The sequence below is a fragment of the Rhipicephalus microplus genome, chromosome X, assembly GCF_043290135.1.
Source record: "Rhipicephalus microplus isolate Deutch F79 chromosome X, USDA_Rmic, whole genome shotgun sequence".
Lineage (NCBI taxonomy): Eukaryota > Metazoa > Arthropoda > Arachnida > Ixodida > Ixodidae > Rhipicephalus > Rhipicephalus microplus.
In genome coordinates this window covers 195,750,992-195,772,458 of record NC_134710.1, presented here as the reverse complement: position 1 = coordinate 195,772,458, position 21,467 = coordinate 195,750,992, and the positions used below count along the sequence as shown (strand labels likewise).

Below are 21,467 nucleotides of genomic sequence, written 5' to 3'. Positions count from 1 at the left end.
CAGTCAGGATGTGCCATGGTTGCCGTTGTGCTGAAGTGGTGTTCGGTTGTGCGCTCAACAACAATCTGAGGAGCATCCACACGTGCACCAACAAATCGTCTAATGCGGTCATAATGTATCAACTTCCAAAGAGAAAGAAGAGAGGCCCATATAAACGATATATCAACCATGGATCGGACTTTGTGCTACCGAGAAGTACTGAGAGGGGTTGCCAACAGCGTGTAAGTTTACCTTTGTTTTTGTTCTAACGCCTTCAATTGGCGCTGGTGTTCAAGACTCACACGAGACTGCATGTCTTGGTTCGCATAACACGCCTAGCGTATTAACAACAGTTTGTGTGGGCGAACAACCTGCGTTTGTCCGCACATGTAGTTGCCGAGGGTGAACGTAAATATTGACGGCAGATATCGCTCGCTTGGCGGTACCGAACCACGCTGTAAATTACTGTTTAGTGAACAACTGGTAGTGAGCAAACTGGTATTGCTGCGACATTTGAGTACAAATAAAGCGGCTGTGAATGGCAGCCGCTATTTGAGCGGGTCATTGTAACCGATTTTAACATTGACTTAAAATTTTTTTTAACAAATCTCTAATAGGGCATTGAAAGCAGTTGTAGCAGTTCAGTACATTGCATCTGTTAGAACATTTAAAGCGGACTTTTCTGTCTGAATTCACGGCTTACGTAAAATGGTAACAATGTTCGCAGGAGTTTTGCGAATATCTTGCCTACAGGTTAGTTATATTTTACATTAATGCGTAATTAATCGATTTTGCGTGCCTTGGGTTTGTTATTAGCAAAATTGTGATGTCACTTGTCATTGCTGAGTCAGTCATTGAGTTAAGTTTTTGTCTAAGTAAACCCAATATTATTATTAGCATTGGGTTTAAATGCAACAAACCCAATGAGAACTGATGCTGTCATTCTCAAAAACAAACAAAAACCTTTCTCTATTACGATACATTAGATAGGAGCTTACACAGTAAAGCTTCGACTTAAGGCGTGCACATATGTCTAAGATACTTCTTCGCATTCAGGAGGTGCCTATGGACACATCCTCGTCTGATGATGAAGCAGCAGGACAAGCTTCAGTCTCGACAGATATAAATGGCATACTTCGAACTGATACGTTGAGTAGTGAGGATGAACAGGTGAGGTAGTATGTTCGAGACGTTAAGTGCATTTTTATTAATAAGCTGTTTTCTTGCAGGAAACTTCAAGCGATGCTTGTAGCACAGCAGCCTCCAGGGTGACATCTGCTCCGGTCAGTCCCACTACTCCAGAACTGCAAGCAACCAATGATAGGCCACAGCATGCCAACCCGATGGTTTCCCATGACACATTGCTAAATGATGAAGAGGTATGCACACATATCTATATTTATGTGGGTATTTTTTTGTATAACAGAAGTGGTTGTTCGGAGTATTTAGTAATATGCGGTGACATCGCAGAGGCATGACAGCACTTGTGCCTGTTGTGTCTCCATATGTGGTGTCATTGCAGATTTTGCACTAAAAATCGAACATGGCTTTGTCACACGTCGAGGTGGTGCCGATCTCTGACGAGTTCCCTTTTCTCTTGGTTTCATCGTTTTTGTGTTTTCTCTGCTCTATTTGTTTTGCAGCTGTCCATGTCTGATGAGGATGGTTCAGAGCAACATGATCCTGGAGAGCTGCCTTCAGAAGATGACATGGTAGGTCCATCGGAAGTTGCAAAAATTACACAAACATGGCTGATGTCATTAACTGCTGGGGGATCACTTAGCTTGTTTAGGCATTGGAAATGCAGAATTTATGAACGGTAAGAGCTCACTGAAAACGAAGACACAATGAAGGCTCACACACACACAGCGCTATGTTTGTGAAAGCAGTGCAGGGAGGGGGATGACAAGGGGGCAAGAACATGTGCCCCTTTATCATTGTGCATCATGACCTTGAGCACCTTCTTGTTTTTCTTCAAATGCGTGGCTTACTGTCAGTGTAATCACAAGTGCACGGAGGGAGGGGGGTACATGGCGGCATCCCGCGGCGGCCACGGTAACTATATGCAGCAAATCAGCCAACCGTCATGGACGTGGGTATGTGGCACAGAAATTGGGATATATGGCATCATTTGTCGAGAAAAGAGGGATCGATTTCTAGCTGACTTGGATAATTAATTGTGAAGTCTCAGTCGAGTGCTGCCATTTTGAACAATTATTTCTTTTCTCCTTTCAGCAGCAAATGCCTAACAGTCCCACGGGGCCGAGTCATGGTGGCAAGTCGCAGTTTGGAGAGTTATTTACTGATGTTATCACTGAAAGAGTGGTTTTGTCCAGAGGTGACATTCTCCTCATGGTGCTGAAGCACGCTGTGAAAAATAATTTGTCATTCACTGGGCTGACCAGCATGTTGGACCTTATTAACAGAATTTTCGAACATCCAATATTGCCTGATTCACGGTACCAGCTCTCCAAACTTTTGAGCAAAACTGGCACAACCATGACATATTATTGTTTTTGCCCCAAATGCTTCACACATATAGAAAATGCTGAAACAAATGCCTCTTTTCAGTGCATACAGTGTGGGCACAGAACGAGTGTTTCCAGTCTATCTGATATGCCTTTTTTTGTGACTCTTGATGTGGAATCACAGTTGCAAAGATTGTTGAAAGACTGTGCACTCCTTGACCTAACAAAGCCACTTCACCATGATGGCTCACTGGGTGATCTATGTGATGGTGAAATGTACCACAAATTCGCAGCTTCAACACAGCAGTGTGGGCCCAGAATCACCTTCACCCTAAATGCCGATGGCACACCGCTGTTCAAATCAAGTGGCACGTCCATTTGGCCTATTCAGTTAATTGTTAATGAGATCCCAGCTGAACAGAGAATGTCAAAACTCGTCCTTGCGGCATTGTGGTTTTGGAAGGAGAAACCAAATATGGAGCTTTTTCAGAACACATTTGTAAAGGAAATGAGCCACCTCAGTGAAAATGGCTTTGTGTTGGAGCGGAAGGGTCAACTGCAGACATACAAAGCTTATTGCATTTGTTGTGCAGTTGACTCTGTTGCCAGGGCACCTATGCAAGGTGTCACACAATTTAATGGTTATTTCGGATGTAACTGGTGTCTGCAGAAAGGTGAACGAGCTGGTGGTTCTACTAAGTACCCTGTTCAACCATTGAACCCCACTGAGCGCACTGAAAGCCAGATGGTCGAAGATATGATGACTGCAGTTAGGGAAGGTGTGACTGTTAATGGTGTTAAAACAGCATCTCCGTTGATCGGCCTGCCCTATTTTAATATCGTATCAGGCTTTGTCCCTGACTACATGCACTGTATTTTACTCGGTGTAGCACGGCAGTTTTTAGACTTGTGGTTTGAGTCATCAGGTTATGCCTACTCCCTCAGTCGCAAGCAAAACATGGTCGATGAGAGGCTTTTGGCTATCAGGCCACCGAGAGACGTGAAAAGATTGCCGCGAGCAACAAAAGAGCGGAGATGGTGGAAAGCTAAAGAGCTGGAGAATTGGATACTATATTACAGCATCCCAGTGCTCCATGGTATTCTGGAGAGAAGATACCTTGAGCATTGGGCATGCTTGGTGGAAGCTTTACATATTATGCTGCAGCGCAGTATCGAAACTGCTGAAGTTAACAGAGCAGAGAAACTCTTGTTAGAGTTTCATGTGCGCTCAGAAATGCTTTTTGGAAAAGCTTTCATGACATATAACATGCACCAGCTGACACATATTGTCAAGAGTATCCACGACTGGGGACCCCTGTGGGCACATTCCGCATTTCCATTTGAATCGGGAAATGGGAGCCTCAAAGAGGCCATCAAAGCTGCAAATGGAATTCCACACCAGCTGTGTAGAGTTCTGCAGATTGAAAACACTGTAATGGAGCTGCAGGATCTGACTGCCAGCCCTAGCGTGGTGCTGTATTGCAATTCTTTTGATGCCAAGGTCACTCACAAAAGCAAAAGCAGCAGTGATGGCACCCGTTTTTTTGGAAGTGGTTCTTGTATTCCACCAGCCTGTTCATCACCTGAGCAAGAAATTCTGCCACCCTCTGTAAAGTACAGAAGAATGATGGTAAACGGTTCAATCCTGACAGACTGCTTGTACGCGTCAAAGAAAAAGACTAATACTTCAGTTGTTCAACTCTTGGATGGATCATTTGCCATTATTGAAAAGATCATTTCAAGTGGTGATAACACATGCATATGTGTCTGGAAACTTCGGTGCCGACCAGTAAAGTATGACTTGGTGACCGTTAACCATGTGCACAAAGTGTTATTCAAACAGTCTCCTACAGTAATTATTCAGCCTCTAGAAATAAGAAGTGTTAGTGTATTAATCAATGTGGAAAATGTTTCATATGTATGTGCACCTCCCAGCACTCTTTCTCTGTAGTCTTCTTCGACAATTCTATGTTCCCTAATTCATCATCATCATCATCATCATTGATTGATATTTGGGGTTCAACGTCCCAAAACCACCATATGATTATGAGACGCCGTAGTGGAGGGCTCCGGAAATTTCGACCACCTGGGGTTCTTGAACGTGCACCCAAATCTGAGCACACGGGCCTACAGCATTTTCGCCTCCATCGAAAATGCAGCCGCCGCAGCCGGGATTTGATCCCGCGACCTGCGGGTCAGCAGCTGAGTACCTTAGTCACTAGACCACCGCGGCGGGGCATCATCATCATTCTCAGCCTGTGTTAGTCCACTGCAGGTTGAAGGCCTCTCCCAATGATCTCCAGTTTACCATATCCTGTGCGAGCTAATTCCATTTTATTCCTGGGAACCTCCGAATTATGTCGCTCTGTCTAACTCCCTGCCTTCCCCAACTGTGTTGACCATCGCTTGGTAACCATTCTGTTGCTCTTATTGTTCACCAGTTGTCTGGTGAACACTTTTCTCTTTAATGATAGTGGCAGATTTCCTGACATTATTTGAGAGTGCCTGACGAATGTGCTCCAGCCCATTACAAGACCAGCCCAGGTCCATTTTTTTCGCTTGATGTCAGCTAGGACATCTGCAACTCCTGTCTGTTCTCTTAGCCATGCTACCATCCTCCGGTCTCTCATTGTTATTCCTACCATTCTACGTTTCATTGCACGCTGCGTGGTCCTCAGCTTTCGCTCTAGCTGTTTCATTATTCTCCATGGTTTATCACCATACATCCGAATTGGCAGTATGCCATGGTTGTATACTTTTCTCTTTAATGATAGTGGCAGATTTCCTGACATTATTTGAGAGTGCCTGACGAATGTGCTCCAGCCCATTCTTATTCTTCAGTGAATTTCTTTTTTGTGGTTAGGTTCTCCCATGAGTAGTTGTCCTAGGTATACATATTCTTGTGTACTCTCGAATGTATCGTTTTCGATCGTAAATTCTTTCTGTTTTGCCAGGCCATTCAAAATTAAGCAAGCTATTTTAGGTGTTTTAGCCCTTTTTGAGTAAGCCATAGGTGTAATCACTAAGAGATTATGGGGCACTGCTTTCTCCATTTGCTCATTTTCCTTGGAAGAGTGCTAGTGATAGTGCAAAACAACTGGTGCATTTGTTTGCATAAGCAGGTACAGTGGCTGCTCATTGTACTCTTGATACATATATAATGAAAGCCATGCTTCTGTGGCATCATTATGTGAAATAATAGCACTACAAGCTGGGTTTGTGCACATGAGCAGCATTGCAGCTCTAGTGACACTGGTGTGAGTGACCGTACATTGAAACTTGGTGCGAACACGACATCTCGCAGGACGAGGACACAGTATGAGCACCGCCTAACAATTGAACTTTATTGAAACTAAATTAAACGTAGGAAAAACTAAGATCATGCATGCTCAGAAACTGCAGGTCACGTAAAGGAAATTGCTAACCAGCAAATTTTACGGAAATCCATTGACCTCTTAAAATTGTCTGAGTTGCCTAAATGCAAGCACGTCATGGCCAGTGTGCAGTGGGTATTCGGCACTCAGTTTTGTCAGAGTGGCATATGTCATTCAAGTTGCTATACCTTGTGAAATTTTATGTGCACTGTTAATTTGTAATTTAATTTCAGATGCAACTATGTGCAAATTTTGTGCATTTGTGTATTATTTTTTACATATGTACATATATTTCATGCATATTATTATTTTTGTGTTTTGTTTGAGTGTTCTTATGCCTGGACTTGTTGTATTTTTGCCCATTTTAATAAACATATTGTGGTGGAATGCCACGAGCTTTTCTCGGAAATGCGTGGTTGTCTTCTGTTGTACAAACAGCACCAAGGTTATACTGCTGTGATTTCATTAATTTCAAAAGCACTACTGTGCAGAAAGAGGTTGCATAGTCTATCCATTAAGATATATCAAGACCTATAATTAGGCAAGAAATGCTGCCATTTTTGGGCATGAAGCACTTGGAACGATGAAGGACAACAGTATTATTATAGGACAATTTGTTGTCATTCGGCAGCATTCACTTACTGCGTTATGTGCTTGAGGATACAAGCTGACTTCATTAATTTGTTCTTCCTTTCAATTTTCAATAAAATGTTACGTATTCTATATTTTGGCCACTATTCGGCGTCATTAGAATCAAAGATGAAATTTCACTATTCACACACCACTAGCTGTGAGTGATTCACAGGCTATATCAGCCCAGACATTGGAAATCTTAACACAACAGTGTGAATGAGCTCATGTCGCGAAATATCCAGATGGCAGCAAAAAATAAAAATCGTGGGTGAAGCCAGAATCAAACCCTGGAATTCTGCATGGCAGCCTCCACTCAGTCACTGCTTCAAACTACTTTAGAAAGATACCTTGTACAATGAAAAATACCTTGTCAGGACAAAGTAGTTGCAGAGTTGGCTTTCCTGTTTTATATCAATGTGATAAGCTTTACATATGTGCACTTAGGACTGTGCGAGCAATATTCAAGGGTTGCACTTGTCTGTATATAAGCACATCATCACTCGATAGCATGCACTTCATGGTAATATAACTGAAGTGCAAGCTCCAATGGGAACACTGATGTTATGTTGTGCCATAAGCTACCTTTCACGCGTCAGTGTACTTGATGTGCCTGGAAAGTCTACAATATGCACAGAGCTAATCAATTGGGACAAAGATGTCTATCCACCTCGTAACGCTGAAGGCTCAAAATGAAATTTCCAGCATTGGCTGACGCATGCTGACTGCTTCGCATATGACTAATTCCCACAACATGTGTGCTGTGCTGGATTTTTACACTCCGTTTGCACTACAGCTTTCGTGCACCAACTTCAACCTTTAATTTTATACCCACATCAGTGACTATTACTTCGTCTACACAAAATATCCAAGAAAAAAAAATGACAAAAACAAGTGATGAAGCTTGCATGTAGCAATGGGCCTATTTTTGTCCAGGCAATCACCCAGCAGGAGACTGAAAGTACTGCTTCTATGAGCACAGCTATAGGTCACAAACCAGCAGAACTAGCTGCATTTTTAATTGTACCATATTCAAACTCATGTTAACTGTTAATGCTATAACTGTCCCACTGTTTTGAGTTAAAATGTACCTTATAGTAAACGCCACAGCTCTAGAAAAAAAAGTTGCTTATAAGGAACATAAATGACTGAAGAACATAACCTAATGCACACTACAATGAAGTTTTCAATTCAAAATATGTATACATGGCTCAATTGACTCCAATATATAAGAATCATGACAATTACTTGAGCCTGGAATTCTGCCCTGGCCTATAGCAAATTAAGTTGCCATGTAAATAACAAATATCAACTTTTATGTATATGAAACAAATTTTAATTGAAAGAACAATGTTCCAACACTCTCCCAAATTGTAGTTGTACAACCAATTGGACCAACAAGCACACCATTTGGGATGCCAATTGGGAGGCCAATTGGAATGCACTGTTCCAATGGTTTTCCAATTGGAATGTGGGCAGCCAATTGGACTAACAAGCATTCCAATTGGAGATCAAATGGTCAGCGGTGAACCAATTGGACTGGCCAATTGGAACTATAAGGTCCAATTGGTCTTTCCTATTGAAGTTCAGCATTCCAGTTGGCTTCCAATTAATGCCATTTGGGACCAATTCATGGGAACTGGTATGACCAGTTGGACCCATTCACTTTTTTTGACTGGGAGATGTGGTTGTCTGTTATTTCGTGCGCTTTTTGCCATGGAAAAATTTCAGGGGAAGAGGTGGGGGGGGGGGGGCACAGACTTGGTGTGCCACTCCATGGCTACACCACTGGCAGACAGAAACCTGTGTGCTTGAGTACACACATGGGGCAGACACCCGGGGAGGAGAGGGGAGTGGGGGTGGCGCAGACTGTGGTAGAAGTTACCTTGGCGAGAAAAGCAGCTTTAGCAGACTGGAGCGGCACATGTATGATGCAAGAACGAAGGTTTCGTCGAACGTGCTGGCCGAACACGCAGAAGCAACTGGCCACGAAATAGACCGGAATAGGTTAAATTAGCAAAAATTAAGGGAAAGAACTGAACTTCCGGGCTTTATCTTCACTCTCTGACAATTCAGACGACGGCGCACATTCTTAAATGTAATGACAAAGACTTCTGCCACATCTACGTACGTGCGTCGTGAGAAAGAGAACAACCTTATTTAAAACGCCTAGGCTCCCTCCACACAGGGAGGACGAGCTTTCATCGCGACGCGGCCTTTACGACGTCATATTTTAAAATATGCATAATCGGTCTGTTTGCACATTCATTTTTTTATTGAACGAGGCTCCCGTGTGGTAATTGAAACGTTCTGCTTTCATGTGAACAATCGTGGTCGGTGCTTATTTTAACCCCATAGGCTTGAATTAACAACCACAACAAATAGAAAGAGAGAGGTGACAGTGTTATTGTCAGCGGCCGCGACGGTGTCATCGTGTACGTAGCACGCTGCAGCACACCGCCGATAACTTTTGCTTCAAACTTTCCAGATTGTGTAGTCTGTAGAAGTTCGCATACATCAAGTGAGAGCAAAACAACGCTGTTCAAAAGTGAAAACAACGCATCCAACCACCAGCTTTCCTTCGCCAGAGCGAGGCGAGATCACGTGATCCAACTCTGCATGCTACCGCGATTGCAGGGCTCGCGCCTCCAGTGGTGGGCCTCACCCCAAATACATCTTGTCACAAGAAATGGGCAACATATAACCACTTGAACAATGCATTAATGCCAGACTGCATGGTTGCTGAGTGAATCAGTGAACTTTCCTGTTTATGTTGTGAAGTGCACCTTTGCGACATAAAAGTTGTGCTGTAATTCACCTTAAAGGGACCGACAACAGGCCAGAATGTGCGTTTAGATCATAGGAAAAATGAAAAGGCCGTGAAATATACTGACCGATTCCAGCATTCTTTTCATGTTGTGACTAGGATTTATATTTTAAATCGTGCTTAAATGTAAGAAACACCATCTTTTTGTGCAGCCTAGCAGAATAACCTTGAAGCTGGAATATGGACTACGAAGTCAATCATTTTGCTGTACATAGTCTTGACACCATCATGTATGCCAGTTAGCAAAATTAAAATACGTGTATTAATATCTAGCCCTGCTCAATTCTGCGCTGAAATAGACTAGTACTGCTGAATGGGCGAGTTGATGCATGATAAATTAATATTGCGCTGACACTGTCGTCTGTATCTGTTTTTTTCCCCTTCTTGACTGCATAGCATCTTCACGCTCAAACTGAGCTGCGCTAAAGCAATATGAATTCTGCGCTGCGACATGAAAGAAGTTGCATGGTGAGTGAGAAGCGGCACTGCCATCGTGGCTGCCAGTGGACTAAGTCGAGTCGTGTGCATGTGCGTCAACCGCACACATGCTCATTTAACCACTGCGCTCTAACATGAACTGTTCTTGCGCTCACTGTTTGCAGCATATAGGTACACGACTTCATATTCATTACAGATAGAACAATTCTGAATTATGAATGTTTCGCGGTGCTTTCTTCTTTACCATTACATGATTAGACTCACCGGCTGGCAAGCTTTCCGTAGCGCTAATGAAAACAGGCACCTAGAAAATAGGCTGTCGCTCCCTTTAATATAAAAATTTCAAATGGAAAACAGCAAAGAAATCCAGAAAACACCCAAGACTTGTCAGGCACAATGACTTTACTCTGGCGTGAATTATGCGTTTAAGGGCCCCTAAACCACCTCAATATTTTTTCAAACTTTTCAAGTAAACATGCGCACCGTCTGCAGAATGCCGTCACGTTCAACGATGCCACACATGGCAGTGCTACAAGCTGCCGGCGTGCCACAAATTTCAAGAAACAATCACTCCTTTTTAGGCCTTTCTGGTTCCCATGTGATGTCAGGAAATTGAATATATTGCTGCAACACAAATCATACAGCGATTAGTCAAACAAAAACCCACTGCGTACTTCCGATTAGTCTGCAAGCAGCTGTCTGTGCTGCTTGTTGTTCGTTGTGTTGCCCGTGAAAGCCACTTCCCAGCCATCCCAGCAGTACCCGTTCTCCGCGTCTGTACCAGCCACACACAGACCTCATGTGCACCAGCATGCCATGCGAGATCAGGAGGGTCACTCGAAGAGAGGGAAAGCAAAGCAGCTTTTGGAGAGGATACCTATTCGGGTAGTGAAGAGAAAAGTGAGAGGAGCGATCGCCATACTTCATTAATTAAACACGTCTAACTCCGTTATTATGGCACCATTTCAGAAAATTCTCACGGCTTGTTGAACACTCGTGCACAACTTCCTCACAACTGAATTTCAACCTCTGTGCGGTTAAGGGCCCTTTGATGTGCATTTTGTACATTTGCTTGGTGATTAATAATTAATGTAATACATAATGGTGTTTATGTAAAAGTGTTTATTGTGCTTGTACATTTCTTCATTATGGGAATAGGTGGCTTTGTTGTTATACCTGATGACCTTTCCTGGAACAATACCTCTAATGCTATTGAAAAATGTACTGTTCTTTTAACAGCTAAGCCTGTCCACCTGTCTTATGAACCTACGCATAAAAAAAACCGTGAAAAGACCCATAGCGACAATATGTCTCTGATTTGCATTGTTCAAGTTGTCTGAGCACATCATAGACGACAGTTTTCGTGTACAGATTACAAGGCTGGTTGCAGCAGGCCTCTCTTCAGTGGTTTTAACCAGTGTGTCTCAATTTCTCCTCCAAGAACTTTAAGGATGCAGGAGGCAGTATGAGTGTACATAAAAAGAGGCCATTGGTTCTGCCTTACACACACAAGATTGCCCACAATTTGGAAAAGGTTACAAAAAGGCATGACGTTCCAGTCGTTTTCTCGGCACCCAACAGGCTCTCGAAACTTCGTGCCCACGTTTCTTCGCAAAAAGCCAAGCTTTCATGAGAAATGAAGCATGCCCAGCTGCGTTGCTTGGTGGGCATTGTTCATGAAATTTCGTTGAGCTGTGGCAAGGCATACGTAAGTCGAACCGGACCCTGCGTTTATGATCACCTAAAAGAGCATAATTATATAGACCAAGAATGGCGTAGGTTCACACCTGCCATTCCATTGTGCTTTGTGTGGCTGCATGCCACTGTTCGGAGAAGTTTGTGTGGTAGAAAGAAGTAGGGAAACCTTAGCATGCATGTGGAGGACTAGACGTTTCACTTACAGAAGAAGGGGGATGATGCATCAGTATCCCTCCAATCTCTTTGTTTTAAAATGAATGGCTACAATTATATGGTGCTGTGTGATAGCTATTTGTGCTCTGTGATAGTGTACTTGCACTGCACCCTCTTTTTGTGGGCATATCTATAAATATATAAATTTAGTAGTAGTTTAGAAAATAAATTAGTTGAAACTCTGCTGCCCTATCTCATTGCTCTCAATCAATCGTATCCCATTTTTTTTCACCTTGCCTCAGGTGACGCTTTAGAATGCTAAGTTAAAGCAACTTCATGTAGTAGTATATAAAATGGTTTGCTGTTATGAGCGTGCATATCGTCTAGGCTAGAAATTGCTTGTATTCCTCCATAAGATTCGAAGTCGAAAAAATGAATCGAACAGTAATGAAGCAGTACAAACAAACCTAAGTCAACCAATTATTCAGACAACTAGAATACTGTACATGTAATAAGACTGCAAAATCCTATGTTAGAAGTGTGTGAAAAAACGCTCACAAATGCTGGTTTTTCTGAATTGCACAAAGATAAGGTGTCATCACCACGGATCAGCAAAATTTTGAGCAGACTCGCTCATATTGGTCCAGGTGAGTAATATTGTGGTGAGTTTGATGGTAAGTGAGTGCAGTTTATGAAAATGTTCGTGAGTCAGAGTGAGCCCTAAAGGAAAAATATATTTCTTCAGTGAGCTCCACCTTTTATTGCCCCGCTGTTGTCCCATCATTGCTGTTAATATTATATTGGCTTACTTTTATACTGTAAAATTCTGAACACAAGTGCCCCTCTATTTTTCGTAAAATCTGAAATATGACTCCCCCCTTCTTGCCCTTTTCATTTTCACTGTGGCATTCACTCTTTTTATTCACCCAACGAGGACGAATGAAAAGAATTAATGCATGTGTATTCAATGAAGCATTTAATTAGAAGCATGGGTGTGCATTCTTTATTCTTAGTGGCTCTTCCTTCGCTATCATAAATTTCGATCCATGACCGAGCAAGCCCCCCCTCCCCTGTAATTCTCAGCAGATTTTACTTTATCGTGGGGCTTGTTCGGGATTTTATGGTGGTGTCTATTCACACATGTCTTAGGGAGACCTGCCTCACAAACTTTTTGGGAGGTCCTTGATGAAAATATCTTGCTTGAGTCGCATACTTTGTATTAATGTCCTGTAACCCTAATAACTGATATCTGATGATGTAAAATCAAAATGCATTTCGTAGAGGACGGATTTTGTGAGATGTTGGCATTAAAGCGTATTGACACCATGATTGAAAAAGCTGATTTTACGCTCGTGGACTCATGAGTCTACTCACTCAGGCTCACTCAGACTCGGGTCAAGTGGTGAGTCTGAGTGAGTTCAGCTGAGAAAAATTGTGTGTCTGAGTGAGTTCAATTGACACAAGTTTTAGTGGGTTTGAGTCGAAGTGAGCCCTCAGAGCAGATTACATATATTTGTTGAGCGAGCTCCAGTTTTTTTACCGACCTATGGTCATTAGTGTGCTAAAGGCAAGTCCAAAACCCAGAAATATGTGACCAGCATATCAGCATACATCTGTTGAAATACTTCAACGTTCAAAGCTATGTTTTACTGTAAATAAGTCTAAGCTCCTGCTACTGAGCGCTGTCGAATGGGACGCTTACTTCCATTTATTTCGTTCATGTTGCACAAGAGAAGCATACATCAGATGTTGACCTCCACCAATACTTTGATTTGAGTGAGTTGGTATATACTTAGCTGAGGAAACACAGTGCAGCAAAAGGATGAGGACTAAGGAACACAGTGTACTAGACAAGCGGTGAAATTACAGCGGAACTTTATTGCACCAACTATTCTCTTTTATAGCTTATCATACCATGCCTTTCCAGTCACACCTGCCATGTCAGAAAGCTATCTACATTTTCACGGAAAAACATCACGTGTACTTCTTTAAAACTATGCATGCACAGCTTGCAAGCTTATGTAAAAGGCAGAGAAGTTAAAACAGATGCCACATCAGAAAGCAATCCACATATTCACGTCAAGATGTCACGTGTACCTTTTTAAAACTATATGTGCACAACTCGTGTGCTCATGTGAAAGGCAAAAAAGTGTAATTAGATGCACCAAACTTTAAAGCAATAGCAGAAACCTCCAGGTAAGAAGCGAAGAAAAAATGATGGAAACAAAGGCACAAGAAGTAAAGGTGTAATAAATTATAATGAACTGTAGCAAATGTACAGATAAAAATTGTGAGAGGTCGACAAAAGGGTAAAGACATTTGTGCCTAACAGACACACTGGTGCTGTGTTTCAGATAGTAGAACCACAAAAAGTGTGGTTCTACTTCTTAGAGTAATCAATATATGATTTCAGGGGCATTGGATTATGTCAGGAAATGTGTTTGCAGAACTGAAGTGTACTCTGAAGAAAATTTTGTTAATATGTAGTGGGTTAGCATTGTAAAAAATTCAATAGCACTTTGGTGTTGGGTTTAAAAAAAACTTCATACAACTGAACACTTTGTTTAATTAATGCTCGTGCAAGTAATATTTCACTTGAATTAACAGTTAAAATATATGGCAGTGAGACAGAATTGAGATGAATGCCACATGAATTAAGCATATTGAAGTTTCATTCACACACATAGCAGATATGCTAGTTACAGTTCTTAGAATCTATGAACACACTTTTTTTTGCTTTCACATAATCTGCCTCTAAAAATCTTCTTGCAGCATATATTCGTTTTGGCAGCAAAATAAAATTTAGTGAAATTAAAATAGCTAATGCTGCACATTGCAATATTCTTCACAGAACACTGCGAAAGAGAGAGCTCACAAAATTTGCTTTTTCTGAAGATTAACAATGTACATTGCTGCTCACCATCATAGTTACTACGGTAAACAAAAGCTCTCCACATTGCTTTAAGCATGCTACTCTCCTGCATAAATTAAACAACATATTATCTCTGTAGTGTTTAGACCCTGCTGCTCACTATGAGGTAATATGGTAAAATTCAATAACGTCAGCTGGATGTGAATGTGACAACTACTAGCTTGAGCTAAAGTTACTGTATATTAGTTTTAGTTAATTTAGGCTAGCTTAGTGTAAGGGATGCCCAGTATCATGAGTTGCAGCTTATCTGTGGTTAAGCAAGGTTAGTTTTTATTCTGTGGTTTATTGCTACAATTAGCTAGTCTCATATCTGTGGGAGGTCATTTTAAAAATGTTAGACCAGGGAAGATGTAAATCAATTTGATTAGGCAGCTAGCTCACTATACATAGGTGAATTACTGCAAGTTCAGCTGCATTAGGCCAAGTATAGTGACACATCCACCTAGCTTTATATGGTGCAGGTTGGGTCATCGAATGGCCACAATCTGGTAAAGCTAAGTGGATAATTATTAAATGGCATACAAAGCATCAGAACAGACCCTGAAAATGACCAATATTTGCATTTGCTACATAAAAGAAGTACTCAAGGTTAATGTAATATATGCACAGATCTTGAGTAGTTGACAATAATAAGCTTATGAATGTGGTAATATCACAAGTCATGCATGTGTTCATGATAACTAATAGACAATAATGCCAGGGAAAGTATGGGAGCCAGTTATTATACGAAGCAATTGTAATGTAAATATGAAGAAATCAAAGTGGGCGAAAAGATGACTTGCGGGTGGCAAGTTATCTTTTCACCCACTTATCTTTCTTCATGTCTACATTACAATTACTTCTAACAAAATCCCCCATACTTTCCTTGGCATTATTGTCTGTTAGATCTCATTATTAATGTGTTTAACAAAGAAAACAAGCCCTTAAAATTTACACTTTCTTTAAGTCATGCATGTAGTTACACATCTATACAGGCACTTGTTTATTCGTTCAAATTAAAAATGTAGCCACCTCGTTTTATTTGTTATTACTTTATCTGCTGTCAAAAATGTATGCCTCATGATGTCATGAATTAAGGTGAATATTGACGAAAATGTCCTGTAAAAGATGCAGACTAAGTTATTAGTCTTACATTTCAATTAATTTAGATTGAGCACATCTTTCACCTAATGTGCTGTGAACAAAGCCTATGGTGGCAGAGAAAGGAATGGCAAACAAACATTGTGATTTAGTTATATTTGTAGTAACTAGATGTGTTGTCATGAAATTATACTACAAGCTCAACATTTTTATATTTGTGGGTATATAATATTAGTTATGTATACAATTTAGGAATCCATATGGGATGGATGCCCATAACGCTTGTAAATATTTATAATTTTCTCAAGTACCCACTGGGCCCTTAAATACGTCATTCTGGACTGTCCAAGACTGCCAAAAATACTGCATTAGTAGTGCCCACTGGCTGAAAATGCCATTTCAAGCAGTCTAAGACTGGTAGAGATGGAGGATAAAAGACTGTCATATGCCATTTAGTCACTGAGAAATAACTTGGCAATTCAATTAAAGTAGCACTTTATTTGAATGAAAGTGCATTTACAGTCAGACTGCTAGAAAATTTTCTACTGCATACATCATATGTGCACAAACTGTTCATAGTGGACATAGCTGCACACATTTTGGCATAATGAATGCAAGGCCTAGCAAAAAATTGCTTTTAATTTTGCCACTTGCTAACGCCATGCTCTTTTTCAGCAAAGTTGAGACTTTGCGAAGCTCACTTGGCCTCTTTAATTATTTGTTCCTGACAGTCCCTTACCACTTGAGGCAATTCTGTCAGCCAAGAAGAACTTTGTTTACAGTTTCTCAGATTTTTAGGGATGGAGAATCAAAGAGGCTCACTACGTTTGTGTAGCATGTGTGTGTTACAAATTTGTATGAACACAAAATTTGTATAAACACAAAATATATGTCTATATTAATGGGGAAGGTGGCAGGATGACAGACACATGCGACTGTTCCAGTATTTACGGTAAAAATGAAAAATTTTATGTCATGCACACACTATATATGAAGTCCTTGTGCTGCTCTAATAAACTTTCTGTGGAGTGCAATGACATGTGGTGCCTGTTTATTTTGAGTGAAGTTTTAAGTTAGTGGCTAAGAATATAAAGTAATGCACTCTTATCTCGTTTCTTTAATTCATTACTGCCATTACTGTCAGGTTGCTTACTTGATATGTGGGCTTGCCACTCAACAGAACTAAAAACTGACATTTATTTTCAAAAATAATTTTTCAAATATAATTGGGTGTCTACAACGTTAAATATATGTATTCTCGGGCCTTGGCCAGCATATTAATCAATACGCTCGTAAATTCGTATGCGATTATTAGGTGTTTTTAATGCTGCATATCTAGATAGTCTCTTTATTTACAATTTTTTTATTTTACTTTTATTCCTTTTCTTGTTGAATGCAGCGACAGTTTATTGCTTTTTACTTGATAGAAAGAACCTTTTTTTCTTATGTAAACATAACTACATGATGAAACATTTTTATGTATGCAATCATGCCTATCTTTCAAGTGAATGCGCACAACATGGCTACCGGCAATGACAGGCATTCAAGTTTTGCTCAGGCAAAGGTTTGTGCTCCAGATGGGGGCAGAGCAGCCTCACCAAAGATTTTTTCCTGCCCTGCCATTGCCCCCACAAGAGCCGACAGTGAAAAAATGCGCATGTTCCCTGCCTCCTTGCCAGTATGAGTTGTCCACTTTTCACAAAATTCCTACAATCTCTTTTGAAAGTCCCTTTGCAAGCATTGATAAGCCTTATAGCTTCTATGCTTCTCTGAATCAAGTGGACAGTGAAAAACTGTATAACAAGGATGAAACCCAGCACTTTCATGAAATCGGTAAAATAATTGAACAGGTAACTTCAGCCCTTGACGTGCCTTTCTCATTTCCTGTTAATGTTCTCTTTTCCATATAGTACAATCCAGTCTTGTCTTTAATTCCCTTTGTTCACTTGTACATTGTATATTTGTGCTTATACGTTTGTGTTATTTATTTTACACTGTCATGTTAGATATGCTGAAATAACTAAAGTTCCGGGCACAGTTTTGTAGCTTCACTGGCAATTGATTGGAGGAGTGGTTTCAGATGGGCTTTTTTATTTCAGCTTCTTCAGTGACATTAGGGTGTCCACAAACTAGTGAGTTTATTCAGCAAAGGTAGCAGAATCTACACACATGTGTCCTGCTTACTTGTAGTGATGGAAGTATATTTCACAAAGCTACATTCCAGGTACACATTCTATACTTATAAAAGGTATGGTTATGAATAAACAGAGCCCATGCCTAGTCCCATTCGTGCAATATGTTTCTGCTTTCATAGATTGGATAAGAGCCCTTATATGGCACTTAGAAAAGCATAAAGGCAAATCTGGTTCTCCAAGTAGCACGTGAATTCAGCAGCCCCGGGCAAATAAAGGGTCTCACAGTTTTGAGATCTCAGCTTGCTGAGATATTCAGAAGTTGAGGGCAAGGCTTACAATTTTAATAAGAATCAAGACGCAGCAAGTTGGGCACTTTGGTAATTTACACAGAAATTTGCAGAGCCAAACAAAACTATACAGAAACGACATATTAATGACTACCAATTACCAATTGTTAACAGAAATTTTATTGTAACTACAAATGTGTACATATTATATACATACACACAAAGTTGCATGTGACAAGAACTAAAGGACAACTGCAAAAGGATGTACTTTTGACCAAACTACATGTGCCAACATAACTAGCTAAAGACCAATGAGAAGGTAATTATTTTAGACGTCATGGAGCAATAATGAAGGCCATATGCAACACACATGCCATCTAACAATGTAAAAAGCCTCTACTAGTTCATAAGCTGCTGTCTCCTTTTGCTTCAATAGTACCTTGGCTTTCAGAAGGTACCACAGGCACTCTTGTATTGCCATTGTACCTGGAGGTGTGGATATTGATATTCAGACATGATATAGCTTGCTAGTAACAGCACTGTTTTTATTGATTGCCATGTTTGTTAACCAAATAAGCAAGCTGCAAACCTTACAGCACGATAAATTCAATGAAGGCGTCCATTCAAGTTTTCCTATACTCCCTGAGACGCACGTATAGTGATGATTTTTTTCTGTCTGGCAAGCATGTTGCCTTCCACATGAAAAGAGTTTTTCACATAGCAATAAATAGTCTCGATGAATTTGGTCCGAGCTTTATTATGCATCCTCGCTGTTTGTCCTGCTTTCGCAGCTTCCGCTATCAACAGCAGCACAAATATTGCCCAACTTGTCACATCCAAAAGACAACATTGTGGCCACCTTGTTTCAACTTTCTTCCACCTTGGTGAGACACCGTGCAGATCATGAACATTTATGATATGCTTATCTTTCTTACTTCTACCACCAGTTAATTCCTTGTTTTCTCTAGATTTCTTTTGCTCAAGAGAGCCAATTAAGCAATGTTCAGGATACCTTAACTGTTTTATATTTCCAACTGCCTCATGAAGCTCTTGTCCATCAAATCTGGACATCATTTTTTATAGAAAGCAGTAAAAAAAGAGGGGGCAATGGCATTATTGATAAATTCAGTGTTCTGGGAGATAGTCAAGGATAGATTTAACTAAACTTGGTGAATGCGTCTGACACATGTGCAGCCTTCCATGCCAGATACCGAGGCCTAAAAACCAAATGACAACGTTGCTTTCACTACCATTCCTGACATTATTTCTGTGATCAAAGTGCACACTGTGGTTCACATGGAACAGAATGTACAGCCCCCTTCACATGGAACAGAATGTACAGCCCCCTTTCTTATTAAAGTGATGATCTTGGGTTTGAATCCTATTGACAAGAAAGAAATGAGGACATGGAGATTAGGTATGGAGTTCTGATTTGTGCTATGTTTGCTTGCCTTTGGCTCTTTCTGTGGCTTACTAGAGGCAAATAATTCAAGATGTGTTGTGGAGTGTGTGGATAGTGTCATTGTATATCCAAATAGCCCAAGCTTGTGATGTTAGAAATTAAGGTGATGTTAGAATTAAGGCATTGCTGGGTGAATTGATCCCTCTCATTGGCTGACAAGGAGGGATAAATTGTGGTTGTGCCTGCCCCACTGTCAGGGAGAGGGCACTTATGGGTTACTAAAGCTCGGACTTAATGAGTTATTTAATACAATAAGGACACTGGCAATTTCAGTGTTTTGGAGATACACATGCACACAGTTCAGATGCAAAAGATGGATGCACCATCTCACTTTGTTGTGTCTGAGAAGGGGATGTGGCAGGACATTGTCTCTGGACACCTCCAGACAGGTCCGTAGCCAGACATTTTTTAAGTAGGCTTGCAAACCTTGAAAACTGCCTATTTTAATTATTTATTTTTGGTAAAACAACCTCTTTATTCGAATTTCAAGAAAAACTCGAGTCCCCCCCCCCCCCCTCCCTCTTCCGTTACGGGCCTGTCTCCAGAGATACCTTCCAGAAGTGTATCTCAAAGATCCTTTTCGAGTTGAGATCTCTGGTGATCAGGCACAATCTCTTGCGAAAGGAACATCTCTGCTGATTGCGTTCAGCAGCGATCTTGAATATATGCTCAACTCATTTCTACATCGAAGACTACCTTCACGTACAGGGGGGATGAAATTGGAATGACAATAATGAGAAACAAAACTTTTTTAACAATTGTGTTTCAGAAGCACTTGTTTTTTTTTTGGGGGGGGGGGCTATTATATGTTTGTTTATTTTTGTTATTGGCTGGATAGGTGACGTTACAGGCGGGTCAGCTTATATAATATGACCTGCAGGATCCTCTTCTTGATGTTATTCATTTAAATATATTGAGTGGATGTTGAAGACATCAGGTCGCTCGATTGCTCTGGACTCCCAGGGCCCAAATAGCCAAAATTCATAATATCTGGCACAATCGCAGCGCAACATTCCATTAATTAAAATGGCCAACGTCGCACACGCACTTGCGAAATGCACTGCGGACGACACAAAGCCCTCACGGGGAAGGCACAACTACAGGGGCAAATTTCTTCGCCAAATTTGTTGGCAGTCTGGCAACACTGAGTCCAAAATTTGGCAACTGATTCAAGCAACGCTAAACAGAACCTTGCCCTCGTTACAACGTCGACCCTTTAGCGAAAATATGCCACGTTGCATGCCTTGGAGCTGCACAACGTCTCCGTGATTTAAAAAAAAGCTCCGACACTACGACACTACCAGCACGCCGTTCCGCTGCAACAGCGCGGGTACGACAATTTGATGACCATGGAGGAAGGAATGTTGACGACGCACGCGTCACAGTGTGCATATTCGTTTGGCACGTATTACAAGCATGCTCAGACGAGAAGGCGCTCACAGTGCGATCGAGAAGCTACAGCGATATCTAAAGCAAGGGTAAACGTGTTCCACAGAGGTGTACGGGAACCACAGTAGTAAAGTCACCATGTCGGCACTTAAGAGGATTTTTTAAAATAAAATAACGTTGCAGCTGATAAATAAACGCGACTGCGGCGCAGGTGGAAATAAAAGCAAGGAAACAAACCGTGCACGATCTGATCGATCAAGCAAGCTGGACATCGAATTCCGCCGAATGCGGATCATGTGTGCATGCGTGTGTTTTCGTAATTGTGGACTAGTTAAGCGATTTTATCCACTTATTGCTTGCGAGAAACGAACGAGTATTGTTACGGCCACTTATATATATTTTCCAGGCACGGACACTTCGTAATGCACTTTGTAAAAAAGTGCTCAACAGTGAAAGGAAACCTACTCGCTCACCCCCCGCGTCCCTCCCTCTCATTCTCTAGGCGTACAGGAGTAAGTGTTGCAATTCGTCCTCCCGTTTCTCTCGTTTTGACGAAGGACTAAGCAGTTGCTCTCCGAAATTTGCGCACGGCACGCATGCTTCTGCAGTTCATCC

The 21,467-nt window shown here is 41.2% G+C and overlaps 2 protein-coding genes across 3 annotated transcripts in view; both read left to right on the top strand.

Moving 5' to 3' along the window:
• Syn1 (Syntrophin-like 1) overlaps window positions 1–21,467 on the top strand; it is a 182,352-nt gene that overhangs the window by 77,889 nt on the left and 82,996 nt on the right. The window lies entirely within an intron of this gene.
• Window positions 9–6,230, top strand: LOC119161561 (uncharacterized). Of its 2 annotated transcripts, none has more exons than XM_037414101.2 (5): window positions 9–221; window positions 1,036–1,149; window positions 1,209–1,358; window positions 1,623–1,691; window positions 2,218–6,230. In XM_037414101.2, the coding sequence occupies exons 1-5, from the start codon at window positions 9–11 to the stop codon at window positions 4,396–4,398; spliced, it is 2,727 nt and encodes a 908-aa protein (XP_037269998.2). In that variant the 3' UTR covers window positions 4,399–6,230. The 2 variants fall into 2 exon arrangements, with proteins under 2 accessions (XP_037269998.2, XP_037269997.2); XM_037414100.2 differs by having other exon boundaries at window positions 2,215–6,230.